The 18,741-nt window shown below is 44.3% G+C and overlaps 1 protein-coding gene across 1 annotated transcript; it reads left to right on the forward strand.

Annotated features, from left to right (window-relative positions):
• The first annotated feature begins 8,732 nt into the window (after positions 1 to 8,732).
• gal3st4 (galactose-3-O-sulfotransferase 4) lies at positions 8,733 to 17,637 on the forward strand. The gene is made up of 4 exons (XM_036548463.1): positions 8,733 to 9,007; positions 10,021 to 10,131; positions 16,015 to 16,321; positions 16,681 to 17,637. The coding sequence occupies exons 1-4, from the start codon at positions 8,985 to 8,987 to the stop codon at positions 17,635 to 17,637; spliced, it is 1,398 nt and encodes a 465-aa protein (XP_036404356.1). The 5' UTR covers positions 8,733 to 8,984.
• The last annotated feature ends 1,104 nt before the right edge of the window (positions 17,638 to 18,741 follow it).

Consider the following 18,741-nt stretch of genomic DNA (forward strand, 5'->3'; position numbering starts at 1 on the left):
CAATTCAGTTCAATTCATTTATACGTTATTGGCAGGACAAACAGAAGCAGTGTTGCCAAAGCACTAATAAACAATGTTAAAAGTACAACAGTGTAAGGACAAAGAAAACACATCTCTTTCCGTCACACCATCTAGTAATTAATACTTAGACTGTAGTATGTGTGTTTATGGCAGTCCAGTCAAATGTGTGAACATGATCTGAGAGCAGTGGGAAATGGGAACAGCTGGTGGGAGAGGAACATGGCACTTACTGTGACCCCATACCAAGAGTTTTTGCTGTTGATGAGATTTATGGTAATGCAGAAATGGATGACAAAACTCAAATGTTTATGGCTGCAAAACACTTCAACAATTTTACCGACACAGAGTACATGGACCACATTAGAGTTCTCAGTCTTCAAATATTATATTACTACCAACACATAACCTACTGAAAACGTTTGGGTTTTTATTGCTTTCAGTTAAAATAAAACACCAAAGAGATAACGCCACATTCATTTATGACCGTCAGCTTCAACAGTGACCACTGGGAGGGAAGCGGAGAGAGGCAAATATTACTGCAATGAGAGGAGCTTAAGGGACAGAAAAGAGGACAGTAATGTGGGGCGTGAAGAGCTGAAATGAAGGGAGAGAAGGAGGGCAAAGCACAATGACAAATCCAGAGGGAGAGCAAGAGACCGAGGGAATGCAAGAATACTGAAAACAGATGAAGGGGGGAGGGAACTGTGTGTGTGTGTGTGTGTGTATGTGTGTATGTGTGAGGGGGAGGTCGAACAAGATACATGTGTGAAATGTAGTCGGCTGGTTTAAGAGGCCCTCTGGTAACATGATCCACTGATGTTACATGTAGCTTTTTGCTACCCTTTACACACACACCAGAACATGCATTCACACACATATGTCTGTCATTACCCTTATGGTTGACTAATACTCCAGTAATGAATATTTCATGTTTTACTAGTTCAGTCATCTGACAAGGTTAGTTGAAAAATACATCTTCATGAGTAAATGTAGTTATAAATTGTAAATTTGTACATTAGTTGTAAGGTTGCAAATTTTACATATATTTGGTGGTAAAACATGCTAATGTATGTCACTTGAGTCTGACATGTTGATGCCTGGAGTGTCACAGCCGAGAGCCACAATCCTTACCTTGTCTCAGCTGGCACGTAAGTATTAAGGGTGAAATGAACCCAACTCGACAACTTGGTCATGATTTTGGAATATATGGTATCATCTGAAATAGAATTTGGATGCTACCTCATTACTATTATCATCACCAACGTCATTATAATCAGTTTTGCTGTTGCTTGCTGTCGCTGTATTGAGGAATGCCATTTGCGCTTTCCATGTTCTGAGAATCGCACTTGTCCACCTGCAGAGGGCGCTGCATCAAACGTAATATGATGGACTGGCAAGCCTCTTTGAAATAGTTGCTCGGTTTGGGTGGTGAATGTTTCTTGCACAGTAACAGTGCTCATCCTTATCAATTCATAACCCACAATCTATCTGAGTGTAACCCATTCGTCAAGATTCGTCACGAAAAAGGATTCGCATCTAAGAAACATTAATGCCATCTACATAATACAGCTCCTAACCAATGTATACTTGTATATATTTTGATGTTGGTGACTACTATACTAATCTCATGCACTTCATGCCACAAGCTTTCATTTGAGCCTCAACAGCTTGAGTTTTGATTTCTGTGAGATGAGGCACCTACACAAAGAAACTCGACAACCCCCCGCCTCACCCATCCTGACAAGACTACTCTCAGTAAACAGATCAAAGTCCTAATTTAGCTCCATAATGCTGAATGCCAACCAAAGAGACCTTACATATTTCTGAGAGGCTGACACCTGTGCTCTAAACACAGATTCGAAACTTTTTTGTGCATTCAATAGTATATAGTAAACAGCACAGCACAAACAGTAACAATAATAACGTGTATCAAACAACAAAACAAAAGCAAAATAACATATGACTCATCGGCAAGTTTCCCTTTGCATGTATGCATACACATGCATACACGTCACATACCTACACGTATGCACATACACCTACGCACACAACTGTACACAATGTATGGCTTTCAGCTTATACGACGTCCACTGAAAAGCCAGGCAGAAGTGATACACTGTCACACTCCTCTGTTGTTCAGTACTTGTTAAAAGAGGAAATTTTACATACATGCATTTCTGTACATGAATGCCCATGTTGGCAATCAGCATCAAAGCCTGAGGATTGCTAATGAACAGTAACATACACAGGCTAATTTATGTTCATACCTGCTGATTTTTATTCTTCTCATATTTAGTTGTCTCATTTCTAACAAGTGACTGGCATGCAACTATTCATAAATAAAAGAAATAAGGGCTTGATTCCTCTTCTGAGGAGAAACAGGTTAGTGTTATGCTTCTAGGGATTACTGTAGCAGACAGTGTATTGTGTACACTAGATCCTCATTAGGAGAAAGTTCATCCAAAATCTAGTTTTCACCAAATGTCCTGCATTTATCTTCGGTCAACTGTGCTGACTGCTTTTTGGAATTTACAGCAAAGTAAAGACAGTTGGCACATCTATGGATTGGGTTTTATGTGGCATGTTCAGAAATGTCCCTGCTCTGTGTTGTTCTTGAGGCTTTTTTGTGCGGTAAGAAACATGCTTGGTCAGGGGAAATTCTGAAGTGAACATTGCCTAGTAGTTTTGAAACCGAAAGTCTGCATTGGGCAGAGCTATATGTCTGCAGTAGCAGAATTGTGTCAAGTCTTTGCCTTGTCTAGAGATGAATACAATTTGAAGTTCTGACCTTGTTGCCTTTCTGACACTGTGCCTTTGTTCTTGCATTCTTTGTAAGCTCAAAGAAAGGGATTGAAATACTGATGCAAACCCCTTCTACAGCTCAAAGGGAAAGCCATCATCCCCCAGAGAAACTCTCAACTGACTGTTGTGAGAGTTTTCCTTTTGCTTTGCAAGCACCATACCAAACAATTTTCTCTTGGGTAGCCTTCCTCAGAGAAATATATATGTTTAGTATGAGATAATTATTTCCCAGTCTGGAAATGGTCATAATGATTTAGTTTGGCCTGGTATATCAGAGATTAGACATTCATCAGCCAACCATTAGGCCCCCTTTAAGCCATGGTCTAATTACATGGCTACATTTCAAACACCTTGCCCTTCACCCCCCCTCCCCCCCCTTTCTCTGAGGCATGTGTTAATGACAGGACAATAACAAACCAGACACCTGGTCTAAAATCTGAGCATAGAACACTGGAAGGCAAGACGGCATGACCTTCTCCCTACGGGGGTGTCCTCACATGGGGTGTCAGTGGGGGCAGACTTTCTTTCACTGCATCTCTTGTTCACTGATGCCGTTTGTTATTTATTGTTATAAATTTGTTCATGTTTATAGTTTTTTTTAATTGGCAATTCCCAATGCTTTTTACCTATTATTCTCCCAATTTGGAATGCCCAACTGTTTTCTTGAAATGGCGCCCACGCCTGCCACCCCCACTAACAACCCGGGAGGGTGCAGATAAACAATTGCTCTCCTCCAAAACGTAAAATGTCACTGCCACTTCTTTACACACTGCAATCCCCATGCCAATCTTGTGTAGACATGAGTTGGAAGAAGACACTTCATTCACAACTTTATACAGGACAATCTGCACATGCGCGATTGACCAGCGGGGGTCCCTAGTCCCTAACTGACCTACTCATCCCTATATCCCTGGCTGATGACACAGACAGGGTCACACCTGAGCCACAGGGCTCAGCCTATACTTGCAACAACAAGGGCTTTTAGCATTGAGAAAAAAGTGCTGGAAAAATGGCTATTGGGAAGTAGAAACAGACCTCTTCAGACTGGGAAGACCAATACTACTGGTTTGCTCTTTCCTCTTACAATTGAAGTTATTTATTACAACATTATAACAGGTATTTTAAAATATTTATTCCAAGAAGATGATGTTGATTGTAAATGCATTTTAAGAAACTTTTTTTTCACTTTTGAGATGCAGAAAATGTCTCTGTTGCAAGGCATCTAAGATTCCTCTTTTATATAAACTTTGTTAAGATGTGCCTGATGCTTGGGTTTAAGAATTCTCTTTCAAAATGAATCTTTTGCAACATTGTGTGACAAGAGAGACGGCCATAGAGTGTCACCCAGATCCACTGGGGAGCCTGTTCATTTCTGTTTTGATAAATGTATTCACATCAGGACTGCATTCCCAACAGTATTGCGCCTCAGTTTTGTAAAATGAAAAAAAAAATCTGCCAGGCTGTCTTGAAAGCATAATTCGCATCAGTGGAAAACAAAATGTTGGTCGAGTAAAGTGCCAAATATTAAAACTTGACACTTCTCCCACAGCTTGTCCCTTTTCCTTAAGTGGTTCAGAGAAGGCATTGACTGCATCCGATATAACTAACACACTGAGTTAATCAGGGCTCATCTTACAAACAGGCAAGTAACTCTGTATTGTGATTTGAGTGAGGACATTGTTACTGCACACTCTAGTGTTTGTGCCGATTCCAAGAAAAAAAAAAACTCTCCTATTTACATGTTGTAACTGTTCCAGTTGCAGGTACGGTGGTGCACTATTAAAGACAGATGACAAAGTTCAAAACTGAAAGGTGCTGCTGATCTGATAAAGCAGGGGGGAATCTAAGGTTGCACTGTGATCCTGTAATGAATAATACTGCAACTGTATTCCTCCATCTGATTGTAACTATACACCAAGGTTGTTTTTTTAACATCTATCAGTACATATTTTCCCTTTTCTCAAAAATATTAATTCTCACTGCATTAATATATTTATTCTTACAAAAATCCCCAAAAATGTTGACCAGGAATTAAAGGCAGAGCAAAAGCACATTTAAATTGATAAAGATCGCGACCCGAATACTATCCCAGGAATGAACTTTCCCCATAAATTCATTGCCGCTGTGGCTTTAGCCTGAAACCGCCTCGAGCCTGGAGCGCTGTGGTCGTCTGCAAGTTTCCCTGCATTCCTCCCCTCGCGCGGGGCTCGTGATCCCGGAGCCCCCTCGAGTTTCACAGTCCTCCATTAGCAGCGCGAGAACATTAGGATGAATGGCGCGTTTGTTCTGCTGAGAATACCGTGTGGAAGAACAGATGGAGAGAGGGAGAGAGAGCGCGTAACGGAGACAGGGAACTGGCTTCCACGAGCTTACAGACATTTCTTGCAGAATGCATGCGAGAGAACTGTCAGAGCTCTCGACCAGAGCCCATTGCCACTCAGCAGACGAGAAGAGATCACATTCACACATGAAAATAGTTGTGTACCAAACTGTTGACACAGATTTCGTGGGCAGCATCCTTTAAGTTCTTAACTAGATTTCAGTTACAGTTTGCTGACTTGTAGTATTATCGGCTTATGTTATAAGCACAACAGTATGCTTTTTCTCTGTCACAAAAGCATTTTGGTCCAGCCATGCAGTTGGCTATCAGAGAAGGAGGTGGGGAAGGGAGTGACAGAATGGAATACAGTGAGAGAGAGACAGAGATGGTGGGGGAGGAGGGATTGATTGTTCTAGCATGTAGGCTACAGAACTACTTAGCTAATAAACAGATGGGGCAGAGACGGGGGAATGAGAGGATCTTACGGAAAACAGAGAGCCGTCTCTGTGCTTCGCCTTGCTCATTTAAGACCAGGCGAAGACACATATTTGCACAAGCCTCTTCAGAGACCCTCACCATCAACCCACGGCAGAGTCCTCTACTGTGTCCCCGTGTTGATTAGGGTAGCGGGGGAGTTTATAGAGTTCCGCCCTGGACTCAAGCTAAAGACTGTTGGAGGTCAAGCCGGAAAAAATATTGAAAATATTCCAGCCAACGGTGTCAAGACGCGCATTGTATAGTCTTAAGGACAAGGGTAAGTATGTTATTTGACCGATCTTATCGGTCTGAAGCATAATATACGTAAGGAAAAACAATACATATTTTAAAGTTGGTTGTTAGCTAGCCATATAGCTAACTATTTTTCAGCTCGTGTGTCTTCAGATAATCAAGCAATTTATCGTGTGGAGCGCTGTGATTTGTGTGGCTTGCTTAGAATGATCGAAAATTAAGAGATACGGTAATGTTAGATTGCTAACTACTACATGCACAGTAAATAGTTATTGCAGCCAACTGTTACTTAGCCCCAGACGAAGTCTTCAGCTTCAAGTTAGGACACAAGAATCGGGTCACAGGATAGTGAATTGGGTACTTGGGTGCTTCCGTCGTTTTGTGTCGATTGAAAAGGTCATCCCCTGAAAAAATCGCTCATTTCAATACCCATCCTCGGTCTTAACGAGTTTATCCCGCGTATTTGTTCGATTAATGTCTGTAATCTCGTTTGGTTTATCCTCCTGTTGAAGGGCGACTAGTTAGCTAGAGGTATGCAAGCGGAGAGGAAAGGGAGAGCAACGCTTAGTTTGGAATTCATAGTTAACGTTTATGGTGTGGGAGAGTTTCAGCTGTTGTGACTATATCTTACAAGAAGAAAATCCTGCCTTACTGTATCATATTTTCCAAAGCTAATTTTAGTGACTCTAGGCTGTACATTATTGAAATACAAGAGGTAACGGCCCAATCGAACACGCTGTACACATAAAACCTAATGTAACCCAGCCACAACTTCAAACCGCTCGTGACGTTAGCCCCACGGCCTTTTTGACAAGTGAGAGAAGCATGGGTGAATTTTACGTTAGCACGAGCGATTCTGTGGCAAAATCTAGATTATGTTTTCTCAGTCTTGGAATCTTCATTTTATTATCATTTTGCAGTGTTCACCGTGTCACTAACTTCACTGGTGTTCTGTCGGCGCTTCAGTATATCAAAAACAATATATCCAATATATCAAAAACCGGGCTCACATATCTCTCTGACCCTCTTGTGCACTTCCAAAGCACACTGTAGCTCGGATACATTCAGCAATCCCGAATAAAATCCCTCCACACACATTCTTGCTTCCTGTAAACTACACTGTGTTGTTAATAATACACAGCCATTCTGACTGACTGGCCCCTGCACTGTGAAATATTAATGTGGAGAAACTGGGCCGCGAGAAGGATGGCTTTAGTTAGCCTCTTGTTTTCCAGCCGTAAAAAGTGCATGCAACTAGGTCCAGTTTCCTCCTGCTTCTCATACCCTGCACACTCTCTCCAAGTCACTTTTGTTCCATTTGCTTTTTCCCCTCAATGGCACTGTAGTGGTAGGTTCCGCTCCCAGATCAACCCTGAAATGCAGTCTTGCTTGCTATTTCTGGTGGTTTTTGAGAATTACTTTTAAATGTTTTTTTTTTTTTTGCCTGACTCACCAATACTAATACCTTTGGCCCTGTTTTCTATGTTTTTCTGTGTATACTTAACCGTGTATTCTTGCTGAAATCTGGGAGTCAGATCCTCTGCACCTTTGCAGTGCCCTCACAGATGTTGAAAAGGCAGAAGCAGCTGGTGTTGTCACTGAGGCCGACCGCTGATCACCGGCCACCGTCAAACGATTAGGAGGCTTTACGGCTAAATATAACTCCCTGGAGAATTTCAGGTCTGCTTAGGCTTTACCTGGCAACTACTACTCGCGAACTACGGCATTGTGACATCAGTTAAGATCCCCTTGCGTTAGCCACCGACGTTAAAGTTTCTCCAGAAATGTTTCTGTGAACGCGCTCGTTTCGCGCGTTCGCCTCAATGCATTTTAAACGTCCTTCCTTTGGTTTGACAACACGGAGGGTATCTGGTTATTTACATTGCAAATGGTTGCACCTGTCTGTTAAATCCCATTTTATTTTACTGGAAAAATTCCAATGTTTTCCAGATACTTGAGCAGGAGATGCAAAGAGGACTCATAAAACCTCGTGAACAGTAGCCCTGCAGGAACTGTACCGCCAACAGGAAATTGTCTAGGAAATGTTTCTCTGGTGTTAACTTAATGTTATAAGGCTTTTAACGGCATATAAATTAAGTCAGTGCCAGTGCCCCATTGTGCTCTTTTCCTCAAATGTGTTTTTAAATACATTTTTCCTGGTGTTTTGTATTGGTGTCACAGAAATATTACTCATTTAGGGGCTACTTTGTGGAAGGTGTCAGCTTCCTCACTCTTGTAAAATTATACCAGTGTGCACCACACAGTGCCAACTGTTTGAGGTCCCACTGTCAGGATTTCTCAAGTTCCGTTTTCAAAGACTTGTTACCTTAAAATTAGTTTTAAACCCCCCATTACATACCCTTTCAAATGTAAACAATCTCATTTTAAGAGCATTGCCTAAAGGAAGTGGAGTCTGCAGCACAGTCCTGGCTGGTCCCTCTGAGTTTTTTTTATCCAGGTTTTAGTGTACCTCTGCCCCACTTGTCGTCCCAGGATATCTCCCAGGATAACTGACCCCTTATAAAAGATATTTTTCTGTTTAACCTAGAACATCGTAGGATGATGCTCATCATCGAGGTCTGTTGTATTTTATTTAACGGTTAATTTGAACCGAATGAGTCTTTGCAGTTGGCATTTTATGCTCGCATGTTTTGCACTGAAATTATTGTCTTAATCAAATGACAGTTTTTCCTTCTAGAGCGCGTGGTTGCTTTTTTGGCTGGATCAGCAGAGTAGACAAGGCTGTGGTTGATAGGTCTGACGTCAGAACGCGACTCGCGCCCGTCTGTGTGTTATGTGTCCCCCTCCTCTTCCATACACACAGAGAACTGCACCTCCCCGCTCCGTCCAACCTCCGTGCATTTTTTTCCCCGAGGAGAACCGAGAAAAACAAAGAGCACACAAATGCTTCAGTACATTCACGGCGGAAGGATTTTAAGTCGCGTGCAATACCGTCCTCTTCTAGACAATTCGTTGTAAACGCGTCTACTCTGTGTCGCTGCCTCAGCTGTAACGTCGGTATTTTCGCTAAGGGCACGGCCGCAGCCTCCGAGATGCGCCGTGGTTGCCGGCCCCAAGCGCTGCGCACCACCGACACCGGCCCGGTTCAGTTATGGCTTTCAGACGGAGAGCGAGGTAAGGAGACTGTGGCGGAGAGACAAGGGACAGGTCGGGGCGGCAGCAGGGCGCACTTCGTAAACCCTGTAGTGATTTATTCACTGAGTGAAGTTAGGGTAGTGGGAGAGAATGCGTGGGCTGTCATCCGATATAGCCTGCAACAACAAAGGCCTTTTGTCTACGGCCAGTTCGATCCATCATTAATCTTACTTTATGAAATTGGTCGTTTCCTTATGTCTGTAAAAATAACTGATCTCACATTCCTCCATCTTGAGCTTACTAAGCGTCTGGATGTATACTGTAATTTCGCATTTTTTGACACTGTTGATCATGATGTCGATGACAGGATCAAGATAAACACAAACAACAACAAACTAAAGCCACCGAACGCAGAAGCCCGTTATCGCCGTCTTAATATCAGCAACAGTGTGTCCAACAGATAAATCCTTGTTGTGCATCAGGCAACCACTGCTGAATATTATTATTTTACAAACGAGTGAGAGCAAGAAAGCAGACAAATCACGGCAGTTATGAAAGTATGCTGGACCTGCAATCCATAAATGCACAGTGCATGAGGTACCGATTGCTCATTATGCGCAGCTGTGATTCTAAGCCATCTGTTGCCTCAAGCACTTCCTTATAATATGTGTGTTTGTGTGCGTATGTGTTGGCAGAAGATCCGTTGACCATTATGCACAAGTCAAAACTAGTTATGTCTTTTAGTTCATCCCTGTGCTGACAAAAAAGTAACACACCCACAATATATTTGCTGCCAAAAATATTTCAGTTTTTCCACATTTCTGTTCTTGGGACCTGAAACAGTGTGCTGATTCTAGTCCTTAATCAGTGCTTCCGTGTTCTTCCTGGTGCGAGGCAATGTGTGCATCTGATTTGTGTATGAAGGTTATGCTTGTATCGACTGTTGATCTCTGCTGCAGATAGCCATTTCTTTGTGTAGCTGTTCTGTTACTGGATATCATCTGACCCTCTCTCTCTCTCTCTCTCTCTCCCTCTCTCTCTCTGTATCCCAGGAGGATGCGGTGGCTGGGCTGCTACAGGCTGGGCCTGCTGTGGAAAGCCCTGCTGGTGTTCCTGGCCATCGCCTTTGCGGGGCAGCTCCTGGGGGTCATCTTCAGCAAAAGGTCAGAAATATCCCTGTCAGCTCCCGCCCCGTCTCGCCCGCACCCACTCTGAAGCCCCCTTTTTCTCCTGTCCGCGCTGCCCTGTGTGTGACGCAGTTAGTGAAACCGTGTTCGTTCCCCCGTCCCGGCCCCCCCTCCACACGAGTTAGAGTTCTGATCCAGCGGCACCATGTGGCATGGGGGGTTTCGAGGGACAGCGTTTCCACTTCTCTGTTTGCTGTACACTTATCTCCAGCATGTATGAAATGTGGCAGGACAGGTCTAGCAACAAGGGCAGCAGTCTGAATGGCTGACACCGGGAGAGGAAGTTAGCTTTTTCAAATAAAAAACTTCCTCACACATTGATCTTCCTCCCTCTTTCACATCCCTCTCACCCTTTCTCGAGCCCCATATTCCTCCTTTTCTCCTGTCACTGTCGCTTGTCACTTTTTGGCAGCACCCCTCAGCTCCTTTCTTTACAAGCCTTCACTGTTCTTCGACGCTTTTGCAGTATTGCTCCTGTCGCTGCACCCCATTTCTGTCCACTTACTCCCCGCCCCACCCCAGTATCTTGTTATTGGCATAATTGTACGCAGAGCTGTGCATTTTAAGCATTTTAAGGCATTGATTCAGAAATACCAAAACCAGGGCTGTTCACGTTGATATGTAATCAATGACCTCATGCAATGGATTTTAGAGTAAGCAATGCATTTTGTTGCACAGTGAATCGTTGTTCCCATTTTTAACTCCTCCACTTGCACTGCAATACGCATGCAACCCATCTTTGCTTTTATGATAAAGTTAATGTGATAGCTCAAGTTGAATTTGCGTTGTTTGCGCCAGGCTTTGAAAAGTCATTTTCAGAATGCTGGCAGAACAATGTAGAACTCAGACGTCAAAGAGTTAATATCCATGGATAATATGAGGTGGGATTGTTGTGTTTTGTTTGTAAAGTGGAAGTGAGATATGGAGGAAGATCACCCTCTGGAAATTAGATATTCAAATATTGGAGGGAAATACACAGAGGAGACTGCTGTGGTTTAGAAGGAAAAGCTATTAAAAAATGTAAAGCTATTAAACAATGTAACCTGAAGGTTACCAGTTCAATTCCCAGATGGTGGCACTGCTGTTGTGCCATTGAGCAAAGAATTTTGCCCAGATTGCTTCTGGAGATATCCGGCTATATGAATTTATGATGTAGAAATCTCAGCTACAAAAGCCACTCTGGATTAGGGTGTGTGCCGTGCAAATATGTTTTGTAATTATGTGTCTAACTGATGTGGGAGAGAACTTTTATTACAGTTCTCCATTTTATGGGTCAAAAAAAGCTGGCAGTATAAATTGTGACTGCACTGCACGACATTGACTGGGGGAAATGATAGTCATTAAGCATTGTTGAGGATTTGTTGTGGGTCTGAAGTCTGTACAGTGTGAGTTTGATGACACTGTATTCAGTAAACAGAAACGTTGTGCTTGAAATGTTCAAGCTGGTGAAGAATGCTATTACTAAACAGGATCTAACATTAGGTTTAGATTATTTCTTTGTGCTTCATCTACTTTTGAACTTATGAACAAAAACCTTTATTTGCACCTTTATTTAGTTTTGACATTTATTTCGAAATATCTTCAATTAAAATGTTATTCACATGTAAAATGGATGAAAAGTGCAATTCTTCACAATCATGCAGAATGAGTGATTTTTTTTTTTAAATCATTAAAAGGCCCTTCCTAAAACATACAATAGCACAAAGAAGTAAGTAGGCTAAAGATTGTTGGTTGCAGCTCCTGAACTGTATGTCCTTTCCCAGTGAAAACTGAGCCTGAGCAATGGAATATTCCCCGTCTTCACGGCTTCGTGGTTCATTCCTCTGTTTTTCCACTTTGCCTAGCAGCAGTAGCGCAGGTCAGTAGTGCTGGGGGCTCCCAGGCAGTGACAGCTTTGAAACGGCCCACTTCCTCTCTCCTGCTGAGCTCGGAACTTTAATGTAGTCTGAGAGGAGATTAAATTGGGTGTACGATAACGGGACACACATCTCTGTTTCAGTCTACCGCAGGTTAGAGTGACAATCACAGCGTTCTCTCATGGCTGTGTTGGTGCCCGCTCCTTCAAATTTCAAGGGCACCATTCTGTTTTGTGGTGTTTTGTTAATTATGTATATTTTTTTGAATTTGCAGGCAGATAGTATTAAACTGAATCTTGCTTAGTTTTTCTAATTTGATTTGTTTTATCAAGAAAAGTTCAGAGTATTAGCATTGGTTTTGGCTTTTTTAGGAGTGATCTGGGCTGCTTTTGGGAAAGGAAACAAACCCTAAATAGACAGTATTTTTCTTAGAGCAGGACTCCCTCCAAGTGAATTGTTTTTTTTTCCCTTTTTTAACCCTCCCACATGCACCTTCATATTTGTGACTTTTATAATGAGGTTATAGTGTATTTGAGTGACAATTCAAGATTGGATTGTTTTTGCATTACATTGAATTTGCGATGTTTGTGCCAGGCATTGAAAATTCATTCTCAGCATCCTGACAGAATTATTTAGAACTGGTACATCAAAGGATTAATATCCATAGATTATATCAGGTGGGATTGCTTTGTCTGTAAAGTAGAACTGAGATATGGAGGAAGCTCATTTTGTGGAAATGAGATATTCAAATATTGGACAGAAATACACAGAGCAAGTTGCCTGGTTTTAGAAGAGGTATTATTGTTAAACAATGTAACCTGAAGGTTCAATTCCCAGATGGCGCCACTGCTGTTGTACCATTGAGCAAAGAACTTTGGCCAAATTGCTTCTGGAGAGATCCAGCTATCTAAATGGATGAAGCAGAAGTCTAAGCTATGAAAGTAACTCTGGATCAGAGTGTCTGCCGTGCAAATAACAGATGTAATTATGTGCCTAACTGATCTGTGGAAGAGAATGTTTATTACAGTTTTCTGTTCTTTCACGGGTCAGAAAAATCTGGCAGTGTCAACTGTGATTGCATTGGACAACTTGGATTGGGGGAAGAGATATCTCTAATTTGTGGTATTTTGGTAATTATATTCTTTGAAAAGAGTATCAAAAAACAAAATGAATTTCCACTATCCAAGGCCAAAAAGGTTAATTAAAACACTATTTAATGGTTAGCAAACATTTTTTTTAGTTCCAAGGAATTTTTACATTTATAGCGGACTTGAACAAAACATCTTCTTCTGGCAAATGGCAAATGGCTGAGAAACTAGAGGTTTATTGGTACCAAACTAGCAAAGCTAAAGCATCGTCCCTGCCTTAAAGCTGCTTGGGGTCTCCTAGCAAGTTGTTGCTAGCAACACACGCTTTGACAACCCCTCCCTCCTACCTCTCCCTCCAGTTTCCTCCTATTCTCCAGGGAAGTCCCCTCTCTTGGGTTCCCAAGGGAACTGTTCCGGGTCGTGGGAACTTGTCTTTATCATGGCGATGGAAGGCAGCTAGATTTAGGAAGAGAGAGATGGATAGCTGGCTAGTTTGGTAGCTAGCTACCTCTTAGCAGTTCACAGGACACAAACCTGGCTCTGCGAACATGAAACTGCACAGAGTCTCCAAATGTCACTGCTCTGCACAACTGCTCGACAGCTTTGCACGATTTCATTGCCAGGCAACTCGTTTTCTGGCCCATTCCATAATAAAAATTGACCACATAGTTAAAAATTTGCCAACTCTCTGCACTGTCTCCCAGGCTTGCTCATCTGTCTGTGTTATCCAGCATCCTTCATAACAGAGAGACCACAGATAATATATTTTCATTTTTCCTATCAGAAGAAGTTGAAGGCTAGGTTATTCCCATTTTCCTTTCATATATAGCTGTCCGTCTTGCTTGATAGCACTGTAAATACTCATTAATGGCAAGGTGATAATTTACCTGCCATGGTGTAGCTGAAGATGTTTGTATATTTATGAAGGTTGTGCTTGCCGGCAACACTGAGTAGCTGGCTCACAGCTTGCAAGCTCACACAAACTTGTCACTTCTTCCTATTAGCATGCAGCTAATGTATGGCTATGTCAGCTTGAAACAGAAGGGTGATAGTCATTGAGAACAGAGACAATTATTTCTGCAAGCGATATTTTAATTGGTTTCTGGAGACATATTTAATTAACATGGATTACTTTCTGGATAAGTGAAATTATTTCTATTGAAGAGCCATTTTCAATTGTAAGAATTACTGTATTTTTCAGTGTAACATGGCAGGGGCAGACATTAGCTGCGAGGGCTGTAGCTAGCTAGATTCAGTGTTTGAAATAAAAGTTGATCATGAATGTGGCACAAGTCACTCAAGGCAACTGATTCAGTTACTGACCTGCGGTCTGTGGTATAAATCAGAATAGAGAACAGAAGCTGTTTCACCTACATGGGGAATGGTGATATTTTTTCCCTTTTCAGTCCTGTTAGCGTTATGTGCTGCATAGAGTTAGCGCACATTGTAAAGATAGCACTGGCTGCCAAAAACCACATGTAAAATGGGAGCATTTACTTGCAGGTTGGGGGAGGTGACCTCGGTACAAAGGCCCTTCTGGTTATAGCCCTGGTCTTCACTCTATACAGTGTTGTAAAATATTTAAAATTCGGAACACCGTAAATGTACAGTATTCACCCTGGAGTGACATAATTGGCAGCACTGGGACTTTGACACTGTGGTCTCAAACAATGATGTACTCATTCATTTGTGATGGGTCAAAACAATCCCACACGTTTCATTTTGTGTATTGTAGCAAGCATTATTCAGAGCTTGTGCTACAATGTGCAGTGCAAATCGTACTTGTTTTGCTAAACGAGAACTTGCATCAGAAGTTTTTTGTGTTACACATTTCAAAAAGTTCAGTACAACTGAGACCTGTAAAATTAAGACCCATGTAAAATTAAAAGACAAGACCCATGAGGTGATCTTAAAGGCACAGATCAACTCATAAATCCATTCAGCCCTTTCAGTGAATACAAATTTTTTTGGTGGCAGTTAAAAATCAATTCTGTATATTTCATGCGCCAGTGGTTCTGAAGAACTTGATGCATGGATGGATCAATCTATTTGTCCCAGCCCTAATTATGACAGCGCACCTCCTGCAGTTTCAGTGTCGTGAGCAGTGATGTCAGGGGCTGCAGTCTGGCCCAGCGTTGATCCAGCTGTCTGTCTCTGTCCCTCACTCTCCCTGTAAGACTGCACATTACATTCTTTTCTCTCACCCTCTCTTTATTTTTCTCAGTCTCCCTTTGCGGCTCTCGCTCTCTCTCTCTGTCTCTTCCTGTCTCTCTCTCTCCCTCTCTCTTGCTCTCCCGTGGTTCAGTTCAGCTCAGCTACACTTTGATAGCATGCCAAAGCAAATAAGCTGATGATTCATTGAAATGAACAGTAACAAGTTATACTAACAAAAATAGCCAGAACCAAAACAAACGATAAATAAATTGCTCCCTCTTTCTCTCTCTTTCCTGTTTTCCTCTCTTTCTCTGGGCAGTGTATCACTGATCACTGGGGAATTCCTGCTAATAGGAGCATGTTAGAGCTATCACACTTGAAAATGCTGCTTTATTTTGCTTAGGGTATTTGTGGGTTTTTTATTTGATTAGATATTTTCTTGTCAGTCCTTCTTTTGTACTCTTTGTGTTTATTAATGCTTTTTGATATACTTTAAATAAAGAGCTATTAAAATGAAAATCTACTCTCCTTCTGTCCCTCTCACTGTCCCCCTTTCTTTCTCTCTCTTCCTCTTCCTCTACCCCCCCTTTCTCCCTCCCTTTATCTCTTTCCCTCCCCTCTCCCCTTTCATTCATTTTCCTCTCTCTTTCCCTCCCCTCACTCTACCCCCTTTCTCTCCCTCCTCCTTCTCTTTTCCTTACTCCCCCACCTCACCCCCTGTCTCCCCCTCTCCATCTTTCTCCTGTGCTCTGCCCCTGCAGTGTTCCGTCAGAGAGGCCCCACCCCATGTTCTCCCTCCCCCCAGCGGAGGCCCAGGGGGCGTCGCTGGGCTCCTGCCGGCCCCACACCCACGTCATGTTCCTGAAGACCCACAAGACGGCGAGCAGCACCGTGCTCAACATGCTCTACCGCTTCGGGGACGAGCGGGGCCTACGCTTTGCCCTGCCCCTGGGGTACCAGTTCGGCTACCCGCTGCCCTTCAACGCCCACCGGGTGAAAGGCTACCGGGGGGCCCACGTAGTGGACTTCAGCATCATGGGGAACCACATGCGCTTCAACAAGGCGGAGGTGCGTCAGGGCTCGAGCCTTCTCTACACCTGTAATCTGTGCTCAGACTAGATTGGTGTCAGATAGGCTGCGATTGTCATGGAAAATATAGCTGACCGTTTACACTAATAATGGAATCAGAAATAGATCTGCAGTGTGCTGTATCGTGGTTCTATGTAAGAATGCATCCTCTTATCAGTCTTAACAGCAGAAGTTTGAGATTACAGATTCCAGGCCATAGGGTGTGTTGGGTCTGGTGTCTGATTGGTGAATGGTGAATAGTGTTTGTGATGTAAGTGTGCTACCAATTCACTGGTCCCCTCCCTCCTCTCTCTCCTTGCTTTTGGCACTCCCCCTCCTTGCTCTCCTCTGTCTCGCAGGTGGAGAAGGTGATGCCGCCGGACACCTTCTACTTTTCAATCCTGCGTGATCCGGTGGCCCTGGCCGAGTCATCATACGCCTACTACAAAGCGGTGGCCCCTGCCTTCAAGCGGGCGAAGGGACTGGCCGACTTCGCCGCCGACCCCTGGCGCCACTACGACCCCCGGCTCCGCAATAACCACTATGCCCGCAACCTGCTGTGGTTCGACTTCGGCCTGGACCACAACGCCAACTTCTCGGAGGCGCTGGCCCGGCGGGGCGAGGCGGCCGTGCGCCGGGCCTTCCGCCTTGTCCTGCTGGCAGAGCACTTCGACCAGTCCATGGTGCTGCTCCGCCACGCCCTCTGCTGGCCGCTGGACGCCGTGGTCTCCTTCAGCCTGAACGCGCGACAGCAGCGGGGTGGGAGGGGGGGTGCGGGCGGCAGCCTGGCGCTCACCGAGGAGCTGCACGCCAGGCTGCGTGAGTGGAACGCGCTGGACTGGCACCTCTACCAGGCCTTCAACCGCACCTTCTGGGAGGAGGTGGAGCGCTTCGGCAGGGCCCGCATGGAGGAGGAGGTGGCCCGTCTGAGGGCCCGGCGGGAGGTGATGGCACGCGTCTGCCTGCGGGACGGGGGGCGGCCCGTGGAGGCCAGCCGCATCCGGGACAAGACCATCCGGCCCTTCCAAAGCGGCCTGGTGAAGATACTGGGCTATGAGCTGCAGCCGGGGCTGGACAACGCCACCAGCCAGGCGTGCCTGAGGTTGATCAGGCCTGAGATCCAATACAAAGACCTGCTGGACGCGCGGCAGTTCCCCCGCTCCTCCCAGCCCGCCGCCGCCCCCGGCGCCCCCTACAGGAAGGATGCGGCGCACCCCAGGGGAGCGGGGGTGGCGGAGAGAGAGAGGGACTGGGACGGAAGCAGGCTGAGTCACAACCAGACCTCACTGCTGGGCCAAGGGAGGGTGCTGAGATAGCTTTAGTATCCACCCATCCCCTCCCCTGCAGTGGGGAGTGGCACAGACCTGCCCTGGAGAAACGTGCATGACTCAGGTGATCGGAGGCTTTGTACAGACACTGCTAAACGCAAGATGAAAGGCTCACAGGGCAATAAGTACCCCCCCTCAAATCCCCACACAATACCTCTGCGTCCCTTTCTCCTATCTCACTTCTTGGCAGCAGATCAAAATCAAACTCTCTGTCCCCAGCCCAGCCTTTGTAAGGGATGGAGATACCGACTCAAACAGTCCATTACTCCACCCCCGCACGACCCACCTGTACTGCATTGGTACCGACTGAACATAGCAGTCCAGTTGAGGTACACACGGCCTTTTGGCTCTATGGTCGAACCTTGAGCAGGGTAATAACTGTGTAAAAGTCAGGAGTGAAGGGAGTGGTTAAATGTGGTTATCCCACAGAAATGAAAGATAGTAGATAGATAGATAGATAGTAGTGCTGGCAGGTATGCTATGTTTTCTATGAGCTGCCGTTCACCAGGATTGGCATTTTAGGAGATGCACAGGTATATATGCAAACCCAGGTGTACGTGCAACCCAGAACGCTCATTCCAAGCGACTAAACTAGAGCCTGAGTCGCGTAACCTTCACACTCCTGCGTCATTCTGTCCTTGTAATAGCAGCATTTATGTTGGATATCAGCATAAAAAATAGTGTGTCGCCACCTACTGGAGAAAAGGTGCCAGTTCGCCCCAAATCCCAGCAAAACTGCCCAGCACTTGACTCAGCATAATACCTGTATTTTAAAGAAAAAAAAACGTAATAATGGTACTCTTGCAAGTGGCCTCAGGCAAATGACAACCTGTTCTTGCAGACTTAATGGTTATGAAGCCACAGCCAATGATCAGGGCCCTGCTGATAGGGATTACAATCCCTAAGGTGACCCTCCCTGGTTACATGACTTCCATTGGCTCATGCTGCGCCTCTTAATGCTTGACAACAGATCATAAGCTATGGCTGTTTTGGTGCTGAAGCTCATAGAATTGGCATCCTCAGTCAGTCAGACATTGTAATTAGTTCATGCTGTTTTACCGTTTAATCGTTGATGTTTTACTGGTGTGCACT

This window comes from Megalops cyprinoides, chromosome 16 (genome assembly GCF_013368585.1).
Source record: "Megalops cyprinoides isolate fMegCyp1 chromosome 16, fMegCyp1.pri, whole genome shotgun sequence".
Classification (NCBI taxonomy): Eukaryota; Metazoa; Chordata; class Actinopteri; order Elopiformes; family Megalopidae; genus Megalops; species Megalops cyprinoides.

Excerpts from the sequence above, each read along its gene's own strand:
- gal3st4 (XM_036548463.1), top strand. The coding sequence starts at position 8,985 with ATGGCTTTCAGACGGAGAGCGAG. Across the intron at positions 9,008-10,020 it reads GCTTTCAGACGGAGAGCGAG|GAGGATGCGGTGGCTGGGCT; the intron begins GTAAGGAGACTG and ends TCTGTATCCCAG. Across the intron at positions 16,322-16,680 it reads TGCGCTTCAACAAGGCGGAG|GTGGAGAAGGTGATGCCGCC; the intron begins GTGCGTCAGGGC and ends TCTGTCTCGCAG.